General features: G+C 45.3%; 3 protein-coding genes across 4 annotated transcripts; 2 read left to right on the top strand and 1 right to left on the bottom strand.

The window, feature by feature from the left end:
* Nucleotides 1-145: 145 nt before the first annotated feature.
* LOC136485638 (probable beta-D-xylosidase 2) lies at nucleotides 146-6,511 on the bottom strand. 2 transcript variants are annotated; one of them, XM_066482483.1, is made up of 3 exons: nucleotides 6,049-6,511; nucleotides 1,181-2,525; nucleotides 146-1,055 (listed from the first exon to the last, which is right to left on the bottom strand). In XM_066482483.1, the coding sequence occupies exons 1-3, from the start codon at nucleotides 6,451-6,453 to the stop codon at nucleotides 418-420; spliced, it is 2,388 nt and encodes a 795-aa protein (XP_066338580.1). In that variant the 5' UTR covers nucleotides 6,454-6,511; the 3' UTR covers nucleotides 146-417. The 2 variants fall into 2 exon arrangements, with proteins under 2 accessions (XP_066338580.1, XP_066338581.1); XM_066482484.1 differs by lacking the exon at nucleotides 6,049-6,511 and adding an exon at nucleotides 4,394-4,404 and having other exon boundaries at nucleotides 147-1,055.
* Nucleotides 6,512-17,976: 11,465 nt separating this feature from the next.
* On the top strand, nucleotides 17,977-18,563 carry LOC136489555 (DNA-directed RNA polymerases II, IV and V subunit 9B-like). Its single transcript, XM_066486152.1, has 3 exons — nucleotides 17,977-18,005; nucleotides 18,112-18,349; nucleotides 18,483-18,563. Exons 1-3 carry the CDS (start codon nucleotides 17,977-17,979, stop codon nucleotides 18,561-18,563), a joined length of 348 nt encoding a protein of 115 aa, XP_066342249.1.
* Nucleotides 18,564-21,399: 2,836 nt separating this feature from the next.
* On the top strand, nucleotides 21,400-26,417 carry LOC136485639 (uncharacterized). Its single transcript, XM_066482485.1, has 4 exons — nucleotides 21,400-21,569; nucleotides 21,772-21,840; nucleotides 21,970-23,763; nucleotides 25,963-26,417. The coding sequence occupies exons 3-4, from the start codon at nucleotides 22,103-22,105 to the stop codon at nucleotides 25,967-25,969; spliced, it is 1,668 nt and encodes a 555-aa protein (XP_066338582.1). The 5' UTR covers nucleotides 21,400-21,569; nucleotides 21,772-21,840; nucleotides 21,970-22,102; the 3' UTR covers nucleotides 25,970-26,417.
* The last annotated feature ends 824 nt before the right edge of the window (nucleotides 26,418-27,241 follow it).

The following is a 27,241-nucleotide window of genomic DNA, read 5'->3' on the forward strand; positions in this document are numbered from 1 at the left end:
TCAGATGACCATTTTTTAGCTGAGGCTTTTATACAGAGAGATAACAGCTTGTATTCTTTGCTCACATGAAAGATTCGAGTGCCTGATCTCACTAGCGTTATGCTCCCATGACCCATCACATAGTAGTAATCTCCATGAAATGCACTAATCTTGACATCAGAAAACATTGTGGAATTTGTTTAGATAAAGATCAGAAAACATTGGTATCGAGGAAGAAACGACATTCTTCTGTCTTCCTTCCATTTCAATCGTTTCTGTTTTCAATCCAACAATTTTCAGTAATCCGGTGCCTTCTACATCTCCATCTCCACCTTTGCAGAGACAGAAGCAAGCGCACCGTGGCAATCAGAAGCCAATACCCCACCCGCAACAACACAACACGATTATTCAGGAACGCCTCTGGATCCTCCTTCCGTTCTATACCCCGAGCTGCTCGACGCCGAGCGTGACCGAGTGCGTGAGCTCGCCGATCATCAGCCTGTGCTCGCCGACGGGGATCCGCCGCACGCCGTTCCGGTCCGCGACGCTGAGCCGGTCGCACACGTCGATGCCCATCTCCACGCGCGCCACGCCGCCCGCGGGCACGTGCACCTTCTCGAACGCCACCAGCTGCCGCGCGGGCGCGTCCGCGCCGGGGACACCGGCGGCGGACGAGGACGAGGGCGCCGCGTGGTACACGAGCACGGCGTGCGCGCCGTCGCGGTCGCCGACGTTCCTCACGTCCACGTGCACGGGGACCGTCAGCCCCTCGCACCGCGCCTGCGCCACCCGCACGGCGCGGGCGGGGCGTGTGCGCGTCGCGTTCAGGAGGGAGGCGGTGGTGGCGGCGCGGTCGCCGGAGAGCCGCACGGTGAGCTGCGCCGGCGCGTGCGCGAGCGAGTGCGTGAACTGGGTGTAGCTGAGCCCGTGCCCGAACGGGTGGATCGTCGGCCCCGTGTAGAACCGGTACGTCCGCCCCGGGTACCCGCGCGCCGGGTTGGCGCGCATCGCCATGTTCGTCATCGGCACCTTCTGCAGGTAGTCTTGAGGGTACCATGTCACCGGCAGTTTCCCGCCTGCAACCAATTTTTTGAATTGAAAAAATTGACGAATTCAGTCAGTCGGACTCTGTTTTCATTTTGTGCAGAAAAAAAATTGATCTTTTGACGCCGACCAGCCACTGTAATAGTAATACACACACCTGGGTTATGCTGTCCAAAGATGACGTCGGCGATGGCCTGGCCGCCGGCCTGGCCAGGGTATCCCGCCCAAAGGATCCCGTCTATCCTCGGGTCGTTCTTCGCAAACGCGATGTCGATGGGCCCGCCGGACATGAGCACGAGGATGACGGGGCCCTTGGCCGCCTTGGCGACGGCGGAGATGAGCTCGGCCTGTCGCCCAGGGAGGAGAAGGCTGGTGCGGTCGAGGCCCTCGGCCTCCACCTTCTGATCGAGCCCAGCAACGACGACGGTGGCGTCGGCTTGGCGCGCCGCGTCCACCGCCGCGGCGATGGGCTGGTTCTTCCCCCGGCACGCGACGTCGGTGCACCCGGCCTGGTGCACCGTCCGCGCGACGTACCCAGCGACGCCCTGCAGCGGCGTGGTGTACCGGCATGGCTTGCCAGCGTAGTTCCCGATCATGGCGACGGTGGCGTCGGCGTGCGGGCCGACGACGGCGACGACGCGGTGCGCGGCGGGGCGGAGCGGGAGGACGTCCCTATGCTTTCCACGCTGGTTCTTCAGCAGCACGACGCCCTGGCGCGCGGCGTCGAGTGCCAGGTCCTGGTGCGCGCGCGTGCACACGTCGGCCGGGCCCAGGTGCCCGAACGGCCCGGACGCTGGGTCGCCGTCGAACATGCCGAGCCGCATCTGCACCGTGACGGTGTTGACCAGGGCGGCGTCGACGTCGGCGTCGGAGACCTTCCGCCCGGCGACGGCGGACTCGGTGTAGAGCGCGAGGAAGGGGCCACAGTCGAGGTCGAGCCCGGCCCGGAGCGTGGCGGCGACGGCGTCCTCGGCGGTGCGGGTGTAGTGCTGGTCCCGGAAGAAGACGTCGACGGAGTCGCAGTCGGAGACGATGTACCCGTCCAGCCGCCACTTCCCCCTGATCGTCCCCCGCAGGAACGCCGCGTCGGCGCAGGTCGGCACGCCGTTGACCTGGTTGTAGGAGCACATGACGCTGGCGGCGCGGCCCTCGGCGACGCAGGCGCGGAAGGGGACGTTGAAGGTGTCCTCCAGGTCCTGCGCGCCCACCACGGCGTTGAAGTGGAACCGGTCCGTGCCGCCCCAGCTGTCCAGGTCGTACGCCGTGAAGTGCTTGCAGCAGGCGGCGAGCTTCAGCCGGTTGTGGTGGTGGCCGGAGCTGTAGGGCTGCTGGAGGCCGCGCACGTAGGCGGCGGCGTAGCGCGCGGAGATGGCGGGGTCCTCTCCGGGGGTCTCCTGCCCCCGGCCCCACCGTGGGTCCCGGAAGATGTTCACGTTCGGGGACCAGAAGGTGAGTCCTGCGCGACCGCCGTTGTACATGGCGCGCGCCTCGTCCGACACCGCCTGCGGTTGCACCGATCAATCCATCAATGTGTGTACGAGAGTATTTTACTGCGAACACATGGTCGTATGGATTGGTAAAAGTAGGAGTATTTCTTTCTTTCTTTCTTTGTTCTCGGTCAGCGTTGAGTTCATGGCCATAGACCTGGCTCGTCGATCGTAAATTTCGAGCCGGAACAATATTTTTCTCTTACAACTTCATGAACCAAGAAGGAACCGGCCAACCAAACAGCCTGCATGGTCGGAGATTGGAGTGGGGTGTGTGCACGGCTGCCGAGGCAGGCAGGATGGCCTGACATCTCTACGCGGCGGTTCGGCCAATCACGTGGCTTGAAATGGCCCCTGTTCTTCCTTGGCCGTCCAGCAGCACTGCACTGCACTGTGGTGTCACGCGACGGCTAGCTGGTGTCGTCATGACCCTACAAGTTACGATGCTCATCGCCATTGGTATTGCTCGAATGCTCTTGGAGTTCTTCTGTAGCAGACTGCAGACATGGTTATCCTATCTTCTACTGCAAACCACTTGCTCTGCACCTCAATGCAACGCAGACATGGTCGCCACTTGCTCTGCTGCAGATGTTCTACTAGTGTCGTTTTGGTCCGTCCGTCCATGGGTTACCTACCTTTCAGCGTCGCATTACTACTACCGTACCTTTTGCACTCATGTGATCATGTCTTCTCTCAAGATCAGATGCGTCAACTTTTTTTAGTTACTTTATTATCCAGGATATTTTTGTTTTGTTTTGTTTTTTGTGTGAGACGTGTTAGGATTAGGATAAGAGATGAGGATGTGGGCTTGAAAGAAAGGTGGTTAGTCAGTTAGATATGGATTTGGCTAGGGCCATGTTTAGTTCATTCAGAATCCAAACTTTGACACTATAGAAAAAGAAGATTCTCTGTCACATCAAACTTGTGGTACATGTATGAAGTACTAAATATTGACGAAATCAAAAACTAATTATACAGTTTGGTTATACTTTGCGAGACGAACGTTTTAAGCCTAATTAGTCAACGATTGGACAATTATTACCAAATACAAACGAAATGCTACAGAGTCTGCAGTGCCTACAGAATTCAGGCGACGCCAAGTTTGGGCGCAACTAAATGCGGCCTAGGTTGGCTTGCACATGGCTGCACCCCTCGCCATTGGTCAGCATAGGAATTCATTCCACTAGTACCGAAATTTTGGAACCTGGACACTAGCTTAGGGCCTGTTTAGTTACCTCCCAAAATGTCAAAATTTTCAAGATTTCCCATCACATCGAATCTTTGGATGCATGCATGAAGTATTAAATATAAATAAAAAATAAAACTAATTACACAGTTTAGACGAAATCCACGAGACGAATCTTTTAAGCCTAATTAGACTATGATTGGACACTAATTGCCAAATAACAACGAAAACGCTACGGTGCTCATTTTGCCAAATTTTTCGGATCTAAATTGGGCCTTACAAAATTGTTGAAATCTCTCCATATCGGTGCACGCGACGTGAACTTTAAGAGAAGTGTAATAATAGGCTGCAAGCTGGCTAAATGTTGAGGTGAAAAAAGAGAAGCAAATTGAGAGGAAGAGCGGCTGTAAACTTACAGCTGGCTTGGACACAAGAATCAAGAACTCTGTGAGAGAAGCCATGTATTAACAGTGAAGGGTTAACTACTATATGGGTGGGCCGAGAGAAGGCTGCGAGGAATATAGCTACCAAACTGGCTGTATTGGCCCCATTCGTTTCGCTGAAAAAACAAACAAAACATTGTTCTGGCTGATTTATCGTAAGAGAATAACACTGTTTCGGTTAAAAAAACAAATTGGAAATAATAGATTATAAGAGAAATGAATAGGGCTATTATTATCCTTGAGAAACACCAAACCTGAAGATTTCCGTGCACGATTATGATGTAGGAGTAGTAGGGTGGTTTGCTGCAGGAAGAGTGATCGGTTTAAATGAAGGTAGCCAATCAACTGACCTTTTCTAGGCATGAATCTTTTCGCTAGTCTATGACACTAAGCTCTTGTTTAGTTCGCGAAAAGTTTTCCCAAAAAGTGCTACAGTATCTATCACATCGAATCTTACGATACGTGTATGGAGCATTAAATGTAGACGAAAAAAACTAATTGCACAGTTTAGTTGGAAATTGCGACACGAACGTTTTGAGCCTAATTAGTTCACGATTGAACACTAATTGCCAAATAAAAACGCCAAATTTTCAACTTTCCACCAACTAAACACGGGCTCACAAGGTCGTGTTTAGCATGTGCCCTGCATTGGTTGGAGGCCAAGGGACAACCAAACATGTACCCCAATTGTACAAACACGGGGTACCATGCCATCGACGGCAAACACGCACCTGCACTGACCGTGCTGTTTTTGACAGTAAGTATGCAGCAAACCACCACGCCAAATTGGCACGGGAAACAGGTAAACAAGATGTACTCCGTCCGTCCCAAAATAACGGTCGTTTCTGTTTTGCAAAAAAAATAACTTTGACAAAATATATATTAAAAAATATTAATATTTAGAGTACATAATTGATATTATTAGAAAAATCTTTTAATCTTGTCTTTTAATAAATTTATTTAGAGATACAGATGCTGCACGAATTTTTTACAAATTAAGTCAAACTTATGGTAAAAAACCAAAAGTGACATATAATTTAGGATAGAGGACGATGCAAGCACCCTCGAATGAATGAAATCAACCAAAAAGGTTAAAAAGCAGCAGCCTCTAGCGAAAAAAGACCCCATATCAATCATCAGAGCACACATGGTGTAGAGTAGAGAGGGCTCCACCAGGCCAAAGTGATGCGCTGCTCTGCTCTGCACTCTTCTGTTGTGTTGCGCTATCAAAAGCATTCATTCAACGCAGATCGGGATACCGCCCGCACTGGCCCACTCGTGCACAGTACCAGCCCGTACGTGCTCTCTCATTGGCCGCCGCTCTGACAGACCGGCCCCACGTACCAACCCTATACAGTACTCCTACGTACTGATTCTGCATCGCGTCTCTTCTTCGTTAACGACCGGCCAGAGATAAAAAGGTATTTGTGGCTCCAATTAAGCACACCCGTGATAGTTACTGGAGCACAGTAACAGTACTTACGGACTTACCATGTCTGCAGTCTGCTACAAATCAATGAAAACTACGGGCTGGTAGTACGAAAAGTCCAAAACAAAAATGGATCAAATTCAAACTTACCGTGGCAGCAGCAGCAGTTACAGCAGCCTGACTGCACGGGAACTAGACCCGACCCAACCAAACCAATGGCGCCAACTGCCACGGCCAAGCCTGGAGGCCGCGACAACCATAGCACGGCGCCGCACAGGCACAGCGAGCGACACGAGACAGCGCGCGGAGGACGACGACGCCAGACGCCAGACGCCAGAGCGCGCAAAGACATGCGGCCGGCCTCAGCCTCACTCACATGCGTGCACGACAAAACAACCCGCACAGCCCACAAGCACTCGACGGCGGCGGCGGTGGCAATGCCAAGCAAGGCAAACCAAGTTCGTATACGTACGCACGTACCCGTCCGATGAGCTCCCAGAGCGTGGCGTTGAGCGACGCGGCGGCGCCGATGACCTGCGGGAACGCGGTGGCGCCCGGGAACGCGCCGCCGAACTTGACCCCTGGCCCGGTGTCGGAGACGCCGTGCAGCGCCTCGGACCACCACTCGTACCCGGCCACGCCCAGGCGCGGCACCCCCGCCGCGTTGTTCACCAGGAGGCGCACCTTCTCGGAGCGCGTCAGCCGCGACACGAGGTCCCGCGCCCGCGCCTGCAGCGGCAGCGACTGCCGGCAGAACGGCAGCGTCGTCGCCGGACCGCCCGGCGCGCACGCGAACGCCGCGCGCGCCGCTGACGCCGGGGTTGAGGCGGCGAGGAGGAGGAGGGGGAGGATGGAAAGGAGGGGGACATGCGGGCGGCGCCGCATGGCTGCTGGCGGCTGCCGGGTGGTGCGGTGCAAGGCAATGCGGTGTGTGGTTGTGGAGATGGAGCGGTGAGGGGGGAGTGTGGTTATATACGCTAACAGCAGCGGCAAGCAGCAGCGCTCCTCTGATGCACATCTGCAAGTTGCAACCACCGCAGTCCGCAGGGGAGGAGGAAGATGGTCGTGCAAGGAAACGAAAAGAATACCACTATCTCTTTTTTCCCCTTTGTTTTTTTTTTGGAAAAATGAAACCCGTCCAAGACTTCTGCAATCACTGTTCCGTTTGATCACTTAAACTAATCCGTGTTTCATTATTAATGCGTATTTTTATAGGGAAGATAAAAATGATGGGCTTGCAATTGCAAGACTGTAACTGCGGCGTGGAAGTTTGTGCAGTTCCCTCTGTTTTCTGTCGTAGGAGTACATTCAGATATTGCAGCGTTCGTGGTATGTCAGTTAGTCACCCAGTCAGTGATGGTTGTTAGGTGCTGAATTTTGGTGATATTCAGGGGGTGTTTGATCCCGCTACTAAAATTTAGACGGTGTGTCGGGAGGATGTTGCATGGGATGTTCGGATGCTAATAAAAAAACAAATTACATAATCCGTCAGTACTCCACGAGATGAATTTTTTAAGACTAATTAATCCGTCATTAGCACATGTTTACTGTAGCAAACATTGTCAAATCATGAGCTAATTAGGCTTAAAAGATTCGTCTCGCAAATTAATCGTAAACTATGTAATTAGTTTCGTAATTAGTCTATATTTAATACTCCATACATATGTCCAAATATTCAATAAGACAACGACTAAAATTTAGTAGGGGCGACCAAACACTCCCTTATATCTTGAGGAATTGAATTCGTGCCAAAGGCAGGTGAAACAAACTGATGACTGAACTGGTAAATGTGTGTGCCAAGGACAGAGCACAGCATAAATGCATAATCGATCAGTAAACAGTAACAACCTTGCCATTGGTCTTCGAATCTGCAAAGACAATAGTAACCATTGAACATGTGCAGTAGTGGGAGTATGACGCATAAACTACTCTGAGGTTTGTGGCAGATGTTAGTTCCCATAGAGGCTAAGGTAGCAGCTGTTGAAAACAGAGCATCTTTTGTTGCAAGGGCAAAGGCGCCATAGAAGAGCTTTCCAACATGGAGAGCACATTGTTCTCACTTTTCCCAATCTCCATTCATTCATCCATCCATCCAAAAGCACTCATTTTTTCTCTCTCTAGTTAGAAGTACTTTTATTTATACAACTTATATACAGCATCGGTCCTAGAAATGAACTACATATGTCAAATGGGTGCATTTCAAACCACCTTTTGGATCAACAAACCATACTAAAACTATGGTTTTGTATGAGGGCGCGTTGAACACTTTGCGGAGGCTATCATGCACACAATGACCAAATAGTAAATGGTTTTGATCAAAAACCGCCTTAACCTTTTGGGTTGTTGATGTACTGTCAAAAAGAGACTGTCGCCTTTACCTGTTTATTCGCAGCACTTTTTTGTTCGAAAAAGAGAAAGGGAGAGATATTCATGGCATGAAATGAAGGACCACTCGGAAGACCAAAATTATATTTCTCTATCCAAAACATGTCATAGGAAGGAGACGTACGTAGGAAGAATGCAGCCACTCTGCCCACAGCCGCAAACGGCGCCATCATCTGAGCTCAAAATGTGCTGGTACGTACTTGCAACAACCTGTACGTATACGTACCTGTATGCAGCAAAAATGCATGACTTTTCTTTTTTTTTTTAAAAAAAGGCCAATTCCACACACACACAAAAAAAAGAGAACAGTTCAATTTTTACAAACAAAAAAAATTTTGTGCCAGAAAGAGGAGAAATAAAGTGGCTGTGATGTGGATGTTTTTACGAAGCAATTCAAATTTTCTGCAGTAGCTAGGGCAGGAAGTTTCCATGGCAAGTCCTGAGTAAGGGGGTGGTTAAATGGAGAAATAAACCAAGCATTTCTTTCCACTTTTTACATTTGGCTATTTTCGTTCATCTCACAAATTAAACGTAGTACGTACGACTAATGTGCAATCACCATTGATCTTTGCGTGTGGTTTGGTGATTTCGTTCTTAAGTGGTCAGATTTATCGGGCAGCCAACCTGCTACGGCGTACGGTTTTCTGCAGCGGCTGTTCGTTCGTGTACACGTACTCCCAAATTCTGCAACGCATGCATGAAAAATGTCTATTTTTTTCATGTCACCTAACGCCTTTACAACAACGGTTCATTCAGGATTGCAGCACACAACTTGTCCAACAAATCACAGCCTGATTAGGTTGATCTTAACAGTGGTCTAGAAGAAGATGCTAATCACGTGATTAAAGAAGTCTATCCAGCCGCCAAATTGTCTTGTCTCTACTCTGAAGATTGGTGTAACCTGCAGAAAGAGCAAGCAGAGAGGTGAAAAGCAATCCGGTTTAGTCAATTCAGAGCAGTAAAATAGCTACTCCTATAGGTTGATAAATTGGCAGTAGCTTTTAGCAGAGGAAGGCATGTATACAGTATACTTCATCCTGGCCAGACGGTCGGCCTCTGCTGCTCGCTTCTTCAGCTTTCCTGACGTAGTGACGTTGATCCATGGGACGAAAGCAGAGACGACCAAGCGCCAGTTTGGATGCCAAATTTTTTTTGTAAAATGCTACTGTAGTATTTTCGTTGTTATTTGGCAATTAGTGTCCAATCATAGTCTAATTAGGCTTAAAAGATTCGTCTCATGGATTTCGTCTAAACTATATAATTAGTTTTATTTTTTATTTATATTTAATGTTTCATGCATGCGTCTAAAGATTCGATGTGACGAGAAATCTTAAAAAATTTGATATTTTGAGTGCAACTAAACAGGGCCCAAGAAAGAGGGGACAGATAGACAGAAAAGGGTCCAGGAGAGCGTGTCTTGATGTCAACACATCGGGTGGCTAAAATGGCAAGCGAATCGGGCAGGTGAAAACGATTTCAGATGGCGGCAGCGAAACGAGTGGCAGCAGGGTTAAGCCCTTGTTTAGTTGGAATCTAAATTTTAAAAAGTTGTTACAGTATCTGTCACATCGAATGTTTGCGGCTCGTGCATGGAGCATTAAATATAGACAAAAAGAAAAACTAATTGCACAGTTTGGTAGGAAATTGTGAGACGAACGTTTTAAGCCTAATTAATCCATGTTTGAATACTATTTGCCAAACAAAAACGAACGTGCTACAGTAGCCTCAAAATCCAAATTCCTACAACTAAACTAGGGCTAAATTGATTGATTCGTCTTTTTTTTTTTTTTTTTTTTTTTTGCCTTGCCGAGGTTAGTGACGTGCCTTGGAAGGCTCTGCTTGTGTGCCGACTATGTTTCACCTCTTAGCTTATCTCCTTCTTACAGGCTTCTTTACAATTGTAGGCTGATAAAAAGCAAAAGTATCAGCAAAATTTGTTCCAAGGTTTTATTCGTACGTACTGCTCTCATCCAAACTACAGTCACCCTGTCAAAGAAAACCTACCAATCCCAGGCAGCTAAACAAGTTTTCTCAGCTATCTCATCCAAACAGGTCCTGGCAACATGCCAATTCTTTTCTTTTCAGTTTTTCAGATTTCTGAAACCAAACATGTCAATCCTCCACCCTTCCTTCCTTGCTTTCATCATGTGCTCACCGGTCTCTACCCTTTCAGCTACAAAGGGGGGAAAATGGAGGACTAGCAGACATGACGCAGGCGGCGATGCTAATGGAGCATGCGCCCTTTAACACTGGTTCGCTTGATCGTTTCCATGACTTATAAATCGGCTGATGCTGTTTTGTTGTGAGAAAAAATACTGTATCATGATTGATATGATCAAGCGAACAGGGTGGAGTCCCTTGGTGCACTAGCTACAGTAGCAGTATCAACTGCTCTACGCTTAGGACAGCAGTTACTAGATCCAAAGGGCAAATGGTTCGTCTGTATTTATGGAGCGCTGCTGTCACCTCCAAATTCTAAGTTTTTTCACTCTCTCTCCATCACATCAATTTTTGGACGCATGCATGGAACATTAAATGTAGGTAAAAAAAATAACTAATTGCACAGTTTGGTTGTAAATCACGAGACGAATCTTTTGAGCCTAGTTAGTCTATGATCGGACAAAGTTTGTCAAATACAAACGAAACGTGCTACAGTGTCTAGAATGCAAAAATTTATAATCTAAACAAGGCCCAAGATATCTTGGGCATAACACTACTGCCACAGAGAACCGAGCGGGGCCGCGGGGGCTCGGTTAGTCAGCTGAGCAGGGGCTCAGGCTGCCCGCCCACGGTTCGAGCGCCGGCTCCCGCGCGGCACCTCACCTTTCTTCTTAAGGGCTTGTTTGGATTGGAGTTTTGCCATAGGAATTTCAAAGGAACAAGATTTCTCCATTTTGCTTATGTCACCATGTGTTTGGATTGCAGGAACCAGGCGTGCGTTTCCTCTGGAAAGGCTTCGTTTCCTACGCAAAATGAAGGAAAGGAAACAGCCACTTGAATCCCTTGAAAATTTTCCTGCGCGTGAAGGATGGCCTGATCACTTGCTAATAGCGATCTAGGAGCCTCGTGCCGCCAGAGCCACCTTTCATGATTCCACCGACGAGGCATTAAAAAATACAAGAAATGAGTGGATCACAGCAGACCACAATATTTGTACATTTAATAACTAGCATGTAGAACCACAATGCACTAGTATAAGCACTTAGATTTTTTTCTAGCTCCCTCAAATTCCTAAGATATTTCAATTCCTGTGTTACAAACACAACTCCAATGAAATTCCTGTATTTTTCCAATCCTCTGTTTTACCCATTCATTCAATTCCTATGTTTTCTTGTTCCTGTGTTTTTTTTTTACATTCCTATATTTTGTATTCCTCCATTCCAAACGGGCCCTAAGAATATCCAGAAGACTCCCCGTGTGTTAAAAAAAACACTACTGCCACAATGCGGAAATGACAAGATCTATGTGTAGCTGCTAAAATGACTTGGGCCTTGTTTAGATTGCAAGTTTTTTTACTCTCTCTCCATCACATCAAATCTTTAGACACATGCATGGAGTATTAAATATAGATAAAAAATAACTAATTACACAGTTTGATTGTAAATGACGAGACGAATCTTTTGAGCCTAGTTAGGCCATAATTGGACAATAATTGTCAAATACAAACGAAGTGCTACAGTGCCAAATACCGATTTCTAACCCCAATCTAAACAAGGCCTTGTTCTTGTGTGCACCGTACCTATGGGCTATGGCATTATTTGTTCTAGGGCGGAGTTAAAACTGGCTACCGAAGGTGGTGCTAGCTAACATGTAGGGCAGGGACTACCGTCCTACCGAACCACATGTGTTGACAAAAGCAATGCAACAGTCTCCTAGACCTTGAGCATGACGCTGTTTTTCTGAACTTCAGTGTTCCCAGCTACAGCATGGTTGCCTGGTTGCATTGCATTGTATCGTATCGTAGAGTTGGGGCCCATTTGGTGCTGCTCTGGGTGCTCCAGTCCGTCTTCCAAAGTCAGGACCATCTCTAAAATTTTAAAGGCCCTTGGACAAGCAAAAAGTAGCGAGGACCTATTAAACTAATTTTGAATATTACGATTAAAATATATCATATGAAAAAAAATAACTTGCAACATATGTTTAGTTAAACATAACGATAATACATAAAGAACTAAAAGGAAAGTTAAATAACTATTATGATTACCTTAATTAAAAGATAATGACCGGACGACTAGTTGAGGCGTCATGCGTTGGGTCGGGCGTGGGACGAGACCACGAGAAAGACAAACGATTGATCAGGAATAAGAAAAGACGCTGACCCTCAAAACTCTCATGGGCTTCTTCTATACTAAATATATAGGCTTTCATCACTTAATTATAAATAGCTATATACATAATATGTTTTCATGGCCCCCCTAGTGGCTTGGGTCCCCGGCGGTCGCACCCGCTGCCCTCCCCCTAGAGACGGCCCTTCCCAAAGTATTGTGCGTCACTATTCTTTTATTGTAGGCTACCATAGTGGAGAGAAAAATAGCTCCAGCTCCCCCTTCAAATGGGCGCTATTGGAAACCTACGCTACCCACAAAATTCGTGCCAGAAACATGCATGGGGAGTGTGCGAGGATATTCTGATTCCACATCACCTCCCGTTCTCGATCAAATCCCAACGCCTCAAGCCTAATCAATGCCGTACAAACTGGGCACTTTGCATCACCATCACCTGTAGGCTATAGTGATCTCTACGACTCTACCATGACCCAACTGGAACTGGATTGCTTCGTGCCTTGGTGTCTCATGGAATTCCGCGGCTTCTGTCCTGTCGCTGTAGCGGTGTAGCCTGTACCTGTGAAAGGGGTTGGCACCGGCTTATGACTCGATCAGGCTACCCTGTCGTTGTACGTAGCTACAATAGCGCAGCCGCCCATGTGACGGTGACGCTGACCGGTGGGCCCGGTGCTGAGCCAATCAAACAGATGCTAGACGATAAGAAGCTCCTGTGCTACCCTATGTACGTACACGCCTCCATGGTCCATACGTACTGTGCATACAAGGCTTGCAGTTGGTGTGGGTGGTGACTAAGGATGAAAACGGACGAAATCGAACGAAGAACTCCTCAATCGTTTTCTACTTTTACATTTGAATACGAAAACGAAAACGAAAACGGACAAACCGAACACGAAAACGAACACGAACTTACGGAATATCGAGAATTTCGAAAACGAAACAATTCGAGCGGAATTATATCGAACACGGTCGGTATACGAAAACTCAATACGGAATACCGACCCGTAGACCAAGTGCATGACTAAGTGCATACATGATCAAGTTCAAGTGCATATAATAATTAACAAGTGCATATTATAGAAACATGAACTCGAACTCGAACTGAGTCAGAATAATTTTATTAATCTTTTTAGAATAGATGTAGTATTTTATTTTAAAGATTTATTCAGATTTTTCTTTTGAGTAACAAAGATTTATTCGGCTGATGCAAAAACTATCAAATGATTGACTTTGCAGGTAGGGGTTAAACCGATGAGCTTGATGGGCTATGGTCCAGGTGGGCTTTCGTGTAGATGCTGCCGGTTTCCTGACATTTAGCACCATCTCATGAGGTGAAGAGAGACGAGGCTGAGCGCCGTCTATAAGAGAGGGCAGCTGGCCACCAGTAGAAAGAACACAACTGCGTGGTGAACAACCTGTAATTGGGCTGTATGACCTGTGCAGTTGGCCAAATTCGGTTTAAACCGAATTTTCAATTCGGAATATTTCAAATTAAAAGTAGAAAAGTAGAAAACGGTCGGAAAAATGTCTAAACCGTTTTCTACTTTTACATTTGAAATACGAAACATCTGAAATGCGAAAGCGAAAACGGTAAAGTCGGACAAGAAAATGCGGATTCGATCGGATTAAATATAAAAAAACGATGCGGTTCGGTTCGGGATATTTCCGTTCCGTTTTCATCCTTAGTGGTGACGACTGATGAAGGGAACGAAGGAGATCGATCGATGTATGGCCATGGACGAGAGTTGAGTGAAGGAGACTCCAGTCCACAGTGAGGCAGTGATGATGGGAGTGATGAGCAGTGCGTACCGGACTTGTACACGTATACGCCTTGCTTATCCATCCGTTGAGCAAATTGGGGTGATGGGCGCGCAACGTCTGGTGCTGGTGCTGGTGCTGCTCGGTATATATGTATATCCGTATCCGTATGCCATGCCATGCGCCCATGCAGATCGGTGGTGACATGACATATTCACAAACACACATCATTGGCTGCTTTCGGTCAGTGACGAACGAGGAACGGACGTGTATTCGTGTTCACGCCTCCTCCTTGACCTTCTGCTGCCTGCCCTGCCTGCTTGCTGCAGCCGCTTGGGTGGATGAAGGTTTTGATCATGCATTTGGGAAGAATAGATTGAGACCTGAGAGAAACATGGCTCTGTGTAATCATCAGTTTGACATAAACAGGTATACCTTCAGCGGAATTAATCAGGGCAGATACATATACGGAGTAATACTTGACTAGAGAAAGGGTGACATGCTGCAGAGTGCAGACACCATCAGCCCCAGGTTAGCCCATCCGACCTGATGGGCCTTGTTAATAATTAAATTCAGGTCCAGTATTATATATGCTAATCTCGCCCCCAGCAGTTCGGCCCAAGGCAGATCCAAGCACATCCCAAGCCTGGCCCAAACTTTCAATTTGTGAATGTCACCATTCACACTAGACGGCAGCGTTTACAGTGTAAAAATATTCTCTAAAAGCCAGGCCGTTTTATGTGAAAAAACCCTCCCAAATGGGACCTGGTTTATATATATGCTTTATTTAAGAAAAAAAAGAAACATCCGTAGCAGACTTTTGAGAATAAACATGCGATAGAGATTGATTTTCTAGCTCTGCTCCTTGATTGACGGAGCTCCACTCCTAGATTCTCTGGTTTTTCTCCTTGATTCTCTAGTGGAGTGATTCTACTTGGTTATGGTGGGGGAGCAGGGTGGATAGTAGGTGAGAATTGATTCTAGAGTGATTCTTGTGGGTTTTGAACATAGAGCAGTGGAGAGCAGGGTTTTTTTTAGCTCCCACATTCCAGTGTAAATGGAGGGGTAATTCTTGCCTGGCTTCCACATGAATCTGTGCGAGATTTAGCTATTTGGTGGAGGAGGAGCGATTCTCATAGAGAATCAATTCCAAAGAGTCCTCCCAAACAGCCCCTAGCATTGGATACTGATTACATGTTTTTAAAAAAAAACATAAGTCAAGTTTTTCTCCATGGAAGTTGGCAGGAGTTTTGCTGATTTTTTATTAATACATAATAGGATAAAACAAAAGACATGGAGGCTGTTCGGCAGGACTGAAAAATAAGCCAAAACACTACTCCTTGATTCACGTGAACAGTGTCACTGTGAGTGCGCTGCCCAGCCCAGCCCCAGCCGAACGCGCCCATGACTGTCGGCACGAAATTTCGTCCCGTGCCGAAGGCACACAAGCAAGTCAGAAGGGTCTGCTCGATGGAGCTGTAGATCCGCCTAGCTTCAACGCAGGGGTGGTCGATCCTGCGCACTCCTCCCGAGACGTGCCAGTCAATTTGACCCTGCAATCGACAAGGAGAGAAAGCTAATCAGTAATTTAAGGCGGAACATGCCGATGTTGCCAGACAGTCCCGAATGTGCGGCTCTGAGAGCCGATTTGGAAGGAAATCGACTAAATAGCCGATTCCAGCATACTCATAAGAATAAATCAGTTGAAGCTCATGGAATTATGAAAGAAAAATCGGTTATCATTCCAGATGAATATTGTTATTTGGACAAATATTAATCAGTGGCAATAGGATATCAACACTACTCAGTTTACACTAAGCCAATAACCACAAGTAACCGAATCCCCTTTTATATAAAAGAAACAACTCATCACCATTTAACCATTTAATAAAGATAAATCTAATGAACATATTAGATCTCATCTATCGCTATAACCAGTGGGCATGATGCATGGGGCTAACACATCTTTCAACCTATCTTTACTTCAACGGTCTCGTGACGTGAACTGTATGTGAAAGCACTCGATATCGGCTAAAACAACCGATTCAGACATAGTGCACAGTTAAAATCATGCCCTATCAGGAACAAACCTATCAAATAACGATCCCCACTCCACGATGCTAATAATGGGGTGTGAGGCAGAATCACACAGACTGTGATAACGGACCATGAAACGGTTCTCGTTAGCCAATAGATCTACTCAAGACCAGACATGTCTTAACCGCACACTATGCATGATCAAGATTGATATAAAATAGCCAATAAAACATAACTCATCGTTTAAGATGTAGATTAGATCAGTTTAGATTAACAAACGATTGATTAAACAAGATATAATGCCGATCTAGATCAATCCCAATCGGGCGAAGTGATATTGCTGTAATTAAATAAATAATAAAAGCAATAAGCAATATCGGTAACTTAATGAATCTATCCGAAGGACGCCACCCTTAGATAGAGCCGATAACTTGACCTTAATCTAGTTCGAGCAGTGGAGGTCGATCGGATCGATGCAGCCGTACTTGAACTAAATAAGAGTCGATAACTAACTTACACTAGAGTCGTAGTGGAGGTCGACCGGATCGATGCAGCCGTACAAACAGAAGTATAAGCCATGACGGTACTTACAGACAAGCCGGAGGTCGGCCGGACCGATGCAGCCCTGCTCGCTGAAAAACTCGTCGAGATCTACTCTACTCTTACTCCTAAGGGGTGGCCGGAGCAAAAAAAAAAAAAAGTAAGTAATTTATATTGGATTGATTGTGTGTCCTCGTACAATAGCCGGGGTCCAATATTTATACCCGGAGCCTAAACATGAATCCCACTCGAGCACGACTCGTTATAATCTACGGCATAAAAGAAAACATTCCTAATTTAAGATAACTTGGACCCTAATCTTTCCTTTTTTGTAGAGTCCGATATGTAGTTTCCTGGCACCAACCGTAGCTCATCATCGCTATCTGCTGACGTCATCCAAAGAGATCCGATTCCAGAGTCGTATCTGAATCAGCTGATATCGATCCTTATGCAATCGATTCCTCGATGGGCACAATTTTGAAAGCCTTCGAATTTCCACGTTCATTTCCCAAATTTTGGTGTAAACAATGACGTACTTTACAGAGAAAGATGCCGTCATTCTGGGTCTCCAACTTTGAGTTTCTAAGCTAGTATGACTGTCACTCTGGTTTTGAACTCCTGATATTTATGTCCGGGCCCTAAACTTATACACCAGATCACTGAACTTGCCCGTTAACACACAATTAGCATGCCACGTTATGCAACTTCTCACAAACCTAGATGACACCGCTATATATACAAGCTTAGGGATCCAAATATCAGAATTTAAGAGTCTAGGATCCAAATGATCGATACCGCAATACAAGTTTGAGGACTCAAATTATAAAAAAAACCAAGAGTTAGAACACAGATGCCACAAGCGTTGCAGGATTTTTTTTTTTTTTGAGACGGCAAGCGTTGGAGTATAGGACTAGCAATAAATATTACTCAATACTGACATCCATACCACCACTCCAGAAGCAAGGGAGAAAAAACCCAAGATAAATGGATCAGGTCCAAGAATTATATTATAATATAGGATAGGTAACTGAGCACTCTTGCTGTAGTAAAATCGAAAAAAAAAAAGAGAATCGAAAAGAAAAGCTAGAAAGGACGCGACAAGAGAGCTCGACTGAGTACAATGACAAGAAGTCCAGAACGCCCCTCTCTGGCGACTTCTCTTCTACCCTCTCCTACCAGGTTCAGGATCAGGTGAGTAAGAAGATTCTGCGAATTATTATTTTTGTAAAAGCAAATGCCTCCAGCAAATACTTGCTCCTTAATTACACATCTCTGATATCTCTGCTGATATCAGAGAATAAATAACATCAGTGCTTCCCAATTGCCTCTGCCACTTGGAATCAGTTACGGGTCACTGAAACAGTGAGAGCAGGGGAGCTGACAGCAGGCTGCAGGAGCAGCAGCCATGAGCACCATGAGGTTCTGCCGTGAATGGTGAGCTGGTGGTCGATTGATCGGTATATGCTCATCCAGTTTCTTGAGTACTCTACTTTGATTCATGAACAGAGTCGTTCTGTTTCTTTGATGCAATGCAATGCAGCAACAGCATACTGTATCCAAAGGAGGACAGGCAGAACAAGGTGCTTCTCTACGCCTGCAGGAACTGCGAGCATCAGGGGGTGGCGGACAGCAACTGCGTGTACCGGAACGTGGTGGACCACGCGGCCGGCGAGCTCACGCAGGTGCTGTTCGAGGACGTGGCCTCCGACCCGACGCTGCCGCGCACCAAGTCCGTCCGCTGCGCCGCCTGCGGCCACGGCGAGGCCGTCTTCTTCCAGGTCTGCAGGGTCATGGGCTCATGCATGGATGTCAGTTTTATTGATTAATTAATCTTCAGTGATCGGTTCGGTGGCCTCGAACAACATGAGTGCTGTGTGCTGTGTGCTGATGAATGGGCGGTGAACGGTGCAGGCGACGACGAGAGGCGAGGACGGCATGACGCTCTTCTTCGTCTGCTGCAACCCCAGCTGCGGCCACCGATGGAAGGGCTGACCTCATCTGCTGGCGTGCAACGCTAGTTGTTATGCTTGTATCATAGCTACCATACTGGGGTATAGCGGGTTTAAGGCATTCTCTTATTATTTATATGGCTAAATACACAATGATGGGCACGTCGTCATGCATTTGGGTGAATGTGTGCCGCCGTTTCTCGTCTCTACTAATTATTAGGTTGTCCAATGATGTAATGTATTAAGTCTGAAAATATTTATGCAACAGTTTGGAACTTTCTCAAGCTGCACTGCTAATGGACAGGGGAGCCATTTTGGCTCTTTGGAACTCTAATCTAATAAAATAAAAAATAATGCGGTGCGGACCATGTTTATGTTGGATTAATTGGGTTTTGTCCTATTTAGTCAACTAATTAATCAAAGAATTTCAAAGGCACATAATTAGTACTAAGTGGGAGGAGATTAGTATCTAATGAGAAACCCAATAGTAAAGTGCTTAATTTCAATAGGAAGCTAGTGTGTGTTTCAATAGGCAAGTTGAGAAGGGAAGTTTTGGGGAGCCACACGCGCAGCACGCGCCCTTGGCCTTGGCCATGGCCATATGACGGGATGCGATGTCATGAGCCACCTTCTGTGTCCCGTTCGTTTGGCTGAAAAGCCATGGCTAAAAGTACCGTATGCTGATTTGTTGTAAGAGAAAAATAATGTTCGTTCACTGAAAAAGTACGAATTATAAAAGGAAAAAGTCTACTCCATCCCTCAACTATGGGGGTGGTCTACATAACTCCCTCAACTATGAAACGGTCTGATTTACCATATTAGATTTTCTAATTAATATAAATCTACAGTAAAAGTTTTGTGCTAAAGTGTACCATATTGTATGTTCACTGTGTAGATCTACTCATGTGGAGTCCAACAAAATTAGATTTTCCATTTTATGATTTTTCTGTGATTTACTATGATTTTTTAAAGATTCAGCGGAAACAAGGAAAATACAAAACCTGCTACTGTAGCAACCCGACGTTGATGTAGCAAAACACCTGTTACTGTAGCAAAATCGCCGCTGAAAACCGCCTAGGGGGTAAAATAGACGGTTTTGGAAAGTTCAGGGGGTAAATCAGATCGTTTCATAGTTGAGGAGATTATGTAGACCACCCCCATAGTTAGGGGGTGAAGTAGACTTTTTCCAATTATAAAACAAACGAACAGGGTAGTGCAATGGACAAATGGAAGGCAACAATCAACAAGGCTGTAAGGGCACAAGATGTAAATGCGTGGGTCTAGAAGGTCAAATAGGCAAAATGTGTGGGACTAACACCGGTAGAAGTCTAGGCGCCAGCTTACCTTTTTACCTCCTTTGAATCCGTCTAGGCTCATCCCCCGTGGGCGTGTTTGGTTTTATGGATATCTATGGATGAGACATGGATATCCATATACAGGGTGTTTGGTTAGATGGATAAGCTGAACCTGGATATCCATAATAAAGAATATTCTGAGTAGATACTGGATATCGTGGCCCTAAAAAATCTGACGGATGAGGATATCCACATGTTGATTAGCGTATGTTTTGTGTGACAATTAGAGTAGTATAATGCTAATTAACATATCTTATTTTTTAATTAGTGATTATAATGACAAGATTAGTGTCGGTGTATATTTATTAATGTACAAATAGTTGGTATTATTTTTAAATTATAAATATAATTAGTTAAGTATTCTCGTCCCATCCAATCTCATCCATCCAACCAAACAGAAAAATAGCTCGTTCCATCCATCCAACCAAACAGACAATGTGGATATCCATATCCCAAAATATATGGATGGCCATTATCCCATCTATCATTGTCCTCAAACCAAACACCCCCCATGTGTATAGAGGCTGTTTAAGGGCTATGTCTCTTCTCGCTACAGAACCGGCAATCACCATCGCCCATAATTGTCGGTTTCTAACGAGTCAAATGTGATAACCCTTCACCGTCGGGTCATTCATTACCTGAAAATTCGAAAAATGATGAGGGTTGGCATCATAGAAATTTGTTTTGTAACAGGCTGACAATGATAATCCTTCACCGTTGGATCATTAATTAGCTCAAAATTCAAAAAATGGAGTCAGTATCCTAGAAATTTTAGGACAAATCATTGCATAAACCAAATACCTCGTGTAGCCCTCACTTAACTATGAAAAAATCTCGTGCTTACTATATTTTAAATGGTTGACACTTATGATAGTTATATGTATGATTGGTATTTTTTAAAAAATTATTCACCTAAATATTTTATATTTAAATAAATTATAATAAATATTTAAATATCTCAATTTTAGGACGGAATCCTCGTTATCAGAAAGACAAACATGCAACATATTAGGTAGAAACCAACCAACCCGTATAAATTTAGAAACTACCGATCTGGACCACTAGATGCTGATCTAATGGATGGGGTGAGGGGGCTTAAGCGTAAAAAAGGCCGGCGGGTAGGGGCTTAAGCGCAAAAATATCCCACATCTCACCCTATCTATTGGATCAGCATCTAGTGGTCCTGATTGATACTTTTCAAGTTTACACAAGTTGATTGGTTTACACCTGATATGGTACCGAACATAAATGAAAACCAAGCGGCGCACCACCACTGGTCGTACTGTTCAGATAGTCCACCTGTTCGGTTGGCTGGTTCGTATTGTTGCTGGTTCGTGAAGAAGTACTGTTGGCTGGTTTATGTGAGAGAAAAATACTATTTCGGCTGAAAATTTTCAATCGTTTACGATAAGCCACAGCCAAACGAACATGCTTAAAAAAAAAAAAAAAAAGTGTCCAACTAGTCAAACGGAGGTTTGCCTGCAGCAGCACACCTGTAAACAGCGAACCTTGGGGTTTTCTCCGCCGACCAGGGAAGCGGCGATTCGTGCGGCGCAGGGGAAACCGACCCTGCCTCGTGTCCGCGTCGGCGATGGCCGCCGCCGAGACGGCGACGGTCTTCATGGAGACGAGCCTCGGCACCCGCCTCGTCCTCTCCTTCCCCGCCCGCGCCACCACCGTCGCCGACCTCAAGCGTGCGTGCCTCTCCATCTTCCTCCCCTTTCTCCTCACTCTCCCCATCTATAGAAAAAAATCCGCCTTTTTCCCCTCGCTTCTTGTTTATGGCGATTCTGTTGCAAATCGATCCCTTTACCTCTGCATTCCTCCTGATTTGTGCGGCATCTCTGGGAAAAAAAAACACGAACTGACACCCTGAACCCCAAATTGAACCCGCAGGCCAAGTGAGCGCGGAGCATGCCGCGTGTTTCCCCCTGCACCGGGCCAATCGCCGTCTCATCCTTGCAGGTATGGTGCTGGAATAACAATGCGGGTGTCAAAAGATTAATCTTTAGCCGCTAATTTCGTTTTGGTTGCCCCGTTGTGGAAAATTTCGTTTCTTTTGGCTTCATCTGTTGGCACTGTTTCATTTCGCAGATTGAGCTGGATGGTTCCTGGTTTCAGCTCACTGATTCCGTGGTCGTGGAAGCTGCTTTCGAGTGGGTGAAGGGGCCAAGGCGCCTCCTGGTTGAGGCTCACGAGCTTCGTCCTCATCCACCTGCTTGCAAGGATGCCAAGTGTGGAACTGCTGATGCTGAACCAAATGCGGGCCATTCAGTCGTCGCTGAGGACTCCTTGCAGTACATGTTACCTCCTGCAGAGGCACCAGGAGGTGGCAATCACTGCCTCAGGCAATGGCGTCAGTGACATCCGACAGCTGAAGAACCAGCAGGATAAAGTTGTTGAGCATGCTTTATGTCAGCACGAAGATGGAATTACTATGCCTCAAGAAAGTTCAGATATTGATTTAGCCATTGGCGACAGCGGCACTGGCACCCCACTGGCAAACCAGGAGGACAAGCCTCAGGAATGTCTTGAGCATGTCTCTCGCCAACTCGAAGATGGAATTGGCATGTCTCAAGAAAGTTCACATTGTGATTTAGCCACAGGTGACAGTGACACCTCACTGACAAACCAAGAGAACAAACTTCAGGGATGTGTTGAGCATGCCTCTGTTCAGCTCGAAGATGGAATCACCATGCCCCAAGAAAGTTCACATTTTGATTTAGCCACAGGCACCAATAACACCCCACTGCCAAACCAGGAGGACAAACTTCAGGGATGTGCTGAGCATGCCTCTGTTCAGCTCGAAGATGGAACAACCATGCCTCAAGAAAGTTCACATTTTGATTTAACAACAGGCACCAATAACAGCCCACTGCCAAACCAGGAGGACAAACTTCAGGGATGTGCTGAACATGCTTCTGTTCAGCTCGAAGATGGAATCACCATGCCTCAGGAAAGTTCACATTTTGATTTAGCAACAGGCACCAATAACAGCCCACTGCCAAACCAGGAGGACAAACTTCAGGGATGTGCTGAGCATGCTTCTGGTCACCTTGAAGATGGAATCACCATGCCTCAGGAAGGTTCAGATTCTGATTTAGCAGCAGGAGGTAGTGACACTCTACCAATGGACCAACAGGACAAATTTCATGATGGCGCTGAGCATGCTTCAGCTCACAGTGAAGGTAGAACTACCATGCCCCAAGAAAGTTCAGATCTTGGTGTAGCAGAAGACAAAGGGAATGATCGTGCTGGGGATCAACAAAAAGACATCATCATGGAGCCAAGAGGGAAGAAACGGTTTAGGGAGGAAGATGAAGCTGACAGAAACATCGATGTGAACTGTGATGACAATCTTTCCCATTTTGTTAGCCCCACACCTAAGTTTGTGTCTGAGAAAAAGAGCAGTATGATTGAGCAAGCAAAATTGGACAGTGCCCCCTTGCTGTATAATTTGGATGATTCCTCACATGGTTTATTGGTAAAACCCTCTGGTGGCCAGAAGGAACAATGGACATCTGGTGTGTGCAGTGAAGGAAGCATCAACAATAGACCAGCTATTCCACCTTGTGCTGAGTCCATGGGAAAAGATAAGTCTTCAGACAAAGAAGTGATGACACAGATAGGTGACAAGGAGGAACCTCAGATAGCTGGGTGCACAGGTAAAAGCAGCTGCAAAAGAACAGATGTTCCACATTATGTTGACTCCATGAATGAAGGCAATAAGAGGCCAGCTTCCAATGTCCATTTTCTCAACAAAGGGGAAAATGAAAGGGCCACATCATCTGTGACCAAAGAACATGAGCCTTGTTTCAGAAGAAGGCACCACCGGGTTGCTGTGCGTAAAGTGTCTATGAGCAGGGCAATGAAGGTATATCCTTTCAGGTAAATATGCTCTTTCTCGAGATACCATGTGCTTATGGCTATACACCAAGTGTTTACCACTGTATATCGGTAGAATCTCTTTTGTTTCTGCCCTGTAAATGATCTTAAAGGTAGCAAAATATTTTTCAAATTCTTGTACTTGATCGTTCAGCTTGCAGCAAGAGTAATTCGGTCTAGGCGTCTTACTCTCATCTGGGAGTCCTAGAATGCTTCAAATTATCATGCGCTGGCTTATAATTTTATGTTTGATATAGGTGTCCTGATCATGTTTTGATAGCCCTATCCAGACTCAGTGGTTTGAAGCTTAGTTCCAGGTGGAGTAACTAATTTGATAAAGGGACAGGGCATGCTATATGTGATAAAATTACCTTTTGAACTTTGAAGTAAAACTATGCAAGATTTCTTTGTTAAACTTGCACAAAAAGCTGGAATGAGGCAACAAGGATGGTATATTGGTGTGGTGAGGAATTCATTGAATTCTTAGCTAATGTGTTGTGGAAAGAGAGATGTTAGTTTAGTGATGTTATCTAGTTGGTTAGTGTTAGGAAAAGTTTAGTCTTAGACTCCTAGTCTGTTGCCTATTTCCTAGTTTCTTAATTTACCTAGATGATATAAATGTACCCTAGTCTTTGTTTAGGGATCAAGAAAAATTAGATCAAAGTTCTCTAAAGGATCAGCACTGTCTGAGCCTCCTGCCACAGGGACAAACCTGTTAGTGACAAAGGTGACTGTCAGAATTATCTTCGACCAATCCACCAATACTGATCTGCTATGTAATAAATTTGTGTGCAATATTGCAATAAGAACCTTAATCAATTTTTTTTCTGCTAAATTTGGGTATAGGGTATGGCTAGTTTGGGAATAAACCTCTTGAAAATATTTGGAAATTTAGAGAAGTGAATATGCCATGTAAACCTCTTCTGTGTTGGGAAGCAAGGTTTACATGTATATTAGCATTATCCTTTTGCAAATTAAAGGATCCTTTTTATCCCAAAACATTAGTAGTAATACTAAACAAATTCTGATTATTTGGCTGTTAGTTCGAATTATGCTTATCAGGAGTGGGCCACCAAATGCAATAAATAGGGGGTCCAGAAATTATACAGGCAAGAGATGGCAGTCAAGTTTAGCTTGTGTGTTGCTAACAAAGGGGATCCTATTGGATAAAAAACAGTCATAGATTGAACAGAACCTTAAAGTAGCAGTTAAAATCTGTTTTGCTTCTGTGAATCCTTCTACTATTTGTAACTGCTAGTGATATTTTTTTAGAAAATACTGCTTCACCTATAATGTGAACATCCCCCAAGAGGGAGGTGTTGTCCCCCAAGAGGGAGGTGTTGTTGGACAAGTATCTGTTATGAAAAGCTGATGAAATAGGTCAAGCTGCCAGAGCAGGAGCAGCCTAACAAAAAAATTTCAAGATTGGGAGGCTGTTTGCAGTCTTAAACACTGGTGAACTTGCTAGGGGTTTGTCACGTCGGTGAGGAAGTGACCGGATTGGGCAGCTACAGGTGGTCTCTGGCCAGTGGCTACTCCTTGGCTGGTTTCCTATCTGTGGTGGTGGTAACAACACGAGTGTGGAAGTGTACATAAAGCTGGAAATGGTAAACAGGGAATGGTACGGCGAGGCATTCATTGAAGTCTTCGCTAATGTGTGTGTAGTAGGGTAATGAAATCTTAACAGAATTATTATTGCCAAATTTCAGTATGGCTAGTTTGGGCACAAAACAACCTAATAAGACCCTTGAGAACACTTGGAAACCGCTGGATAAGTAAGCAAAACTGCATTGGTAATAAACATAGATAATTGTGTCAGGAAGGTTTACATGTACACTAGCATTATCCTTTTCCAACTAAAAAAATCAAAGAGCTTTGATGAGGATTGCATTTTTTTTTCTTTTTTGTGATCAAGTGCTTGAGGTGGTTCTGAATTTTGTGAAGGTGTCATATTGGAGATGGGAGTCGATCCTCTTGCATTGTCAATTGTCATTTTCTAAATCTCTCATGCATGTTTCAGTACCCCTGTGATCAAAGTGGATGACTACTTTGAGGAATCAGGATCGAGAACTAGTTTCAGTAGCTCTTTTGAGGTTCAGGAAGTGGAGGAACCGGATCAGCTTCTTGACATTATTTATTTGTTGGATCCTTGTTTTGTTTCCAAGTTTCGGAAATATTTAATGAGTTTTCTTATTTCTACAGGTTTTAATTTGATCTCACATGGACGATGTGCATAAGAACATGTTGCTGAGAAAGCTGTAGAACAGACAGAGAATGGGAAATGCTTTTGGGTACAACTTAAGTAGAACCATTCATCTAAACCCTCCGTCGAATTTCTGAGCTTTTCATCCAAGTGACTTTTAACTGTTGGATCCTGGAGTTGTACTGAAGTTGGGTGTACATGAAAAACGAAGGCCTGAGTAACTAAATAGTATCTAGCTCTGCAGTAGTTTGTCTGTAGAGTTAACTCATGACCCAGTGATGTGGGTCTTAAGGTTATCTAACGTACAATTGCAGTTCTGAATGAACCTCTTACTATGGTCATTCGAGTCCGGCCATTACATATGTATCTAGGATGGCATCGTGGCTGACTTATGGAGCTTGATGCAATCTAGACAGCCCATATTTTGTTGGAATGCACTCATCAGCATCTCGCTCTTCACAAAGCTATGTACCTAGAAAAGCCAAAATGACCTATAATTTGAGACAGAAGGGGTGGTATTTGGTATCTCTCTGTTTTACACACAACACATAAGCTCTTGCAAGAAACTTGCAGCGCTGCTGACAGCTAGTGTTTATATTCCGTAAAAGCTGAAGAAGGCTACTGCAGTTTGCAGGCATCGGCTATTTTTCATTCTTTACCATTGATTATTTTCATTCTCATGCCCTGTTCGCTTGGCTGATAAGCCATGACTGAAAGTACTGTTGGTTGATTTGTTGTAAGAGAAAAATACTATTTCGTTGGCTGAAAAAGTACGGCTTATAAGACAAAGCGAACATGACTGTCTATCTGTGTGTTCTATCCTGCGTGTTGCTCACATTTTCTGGGGATTACCTAGACTCACATGTCACCTATTATTTGGTTTTCTAGGGAATTTACTTTCTTTCTTGGAAAAAATCAAGTAAATATGCACAGTCGTAAGGTCACAAATCAATCGGTACCAAATTTCAATTTGTATTTTTTCTGCAGTCCGACAACGGCTCATTAGTTGTTAGATAAGGCTCAACTACCTAAGCCAGTCTCTGCTAAAAAAAACCCTACTTAAGCCAGTCAATATGTGGAGTTAAGCCCAGAGAACAGAGGCCAACCTACACGCCAAAGCCCAAGGCTCGCTTTTACCCGTGTCAAAGAAAAAAATTATTTCCTTTAAGATCATTTTCTTTTCTCTTATTCCCTGCCCCCCTCCTAATCTAATGTTAATTCCAACATTTATATTTATGCATATATACAAAAAAAAATGCAAATAAGACGAACGACTTA

This window comes from Miscanthus floridulus, chromosome 10 (assembly GCF_019320115.1).
Source record: "Miscanthus floridulus cultivar M001 chromosome 10, ASM1932011v1, whole genome shotgun sequence".
Taxonomy (NCBI): domain Eukaryota; kingdom Viridiplantae; phylum Streptophyta; class Magnoliopsida; order Poales; family Poaceae; genus Miscanthus; species Miscanthus floridulus.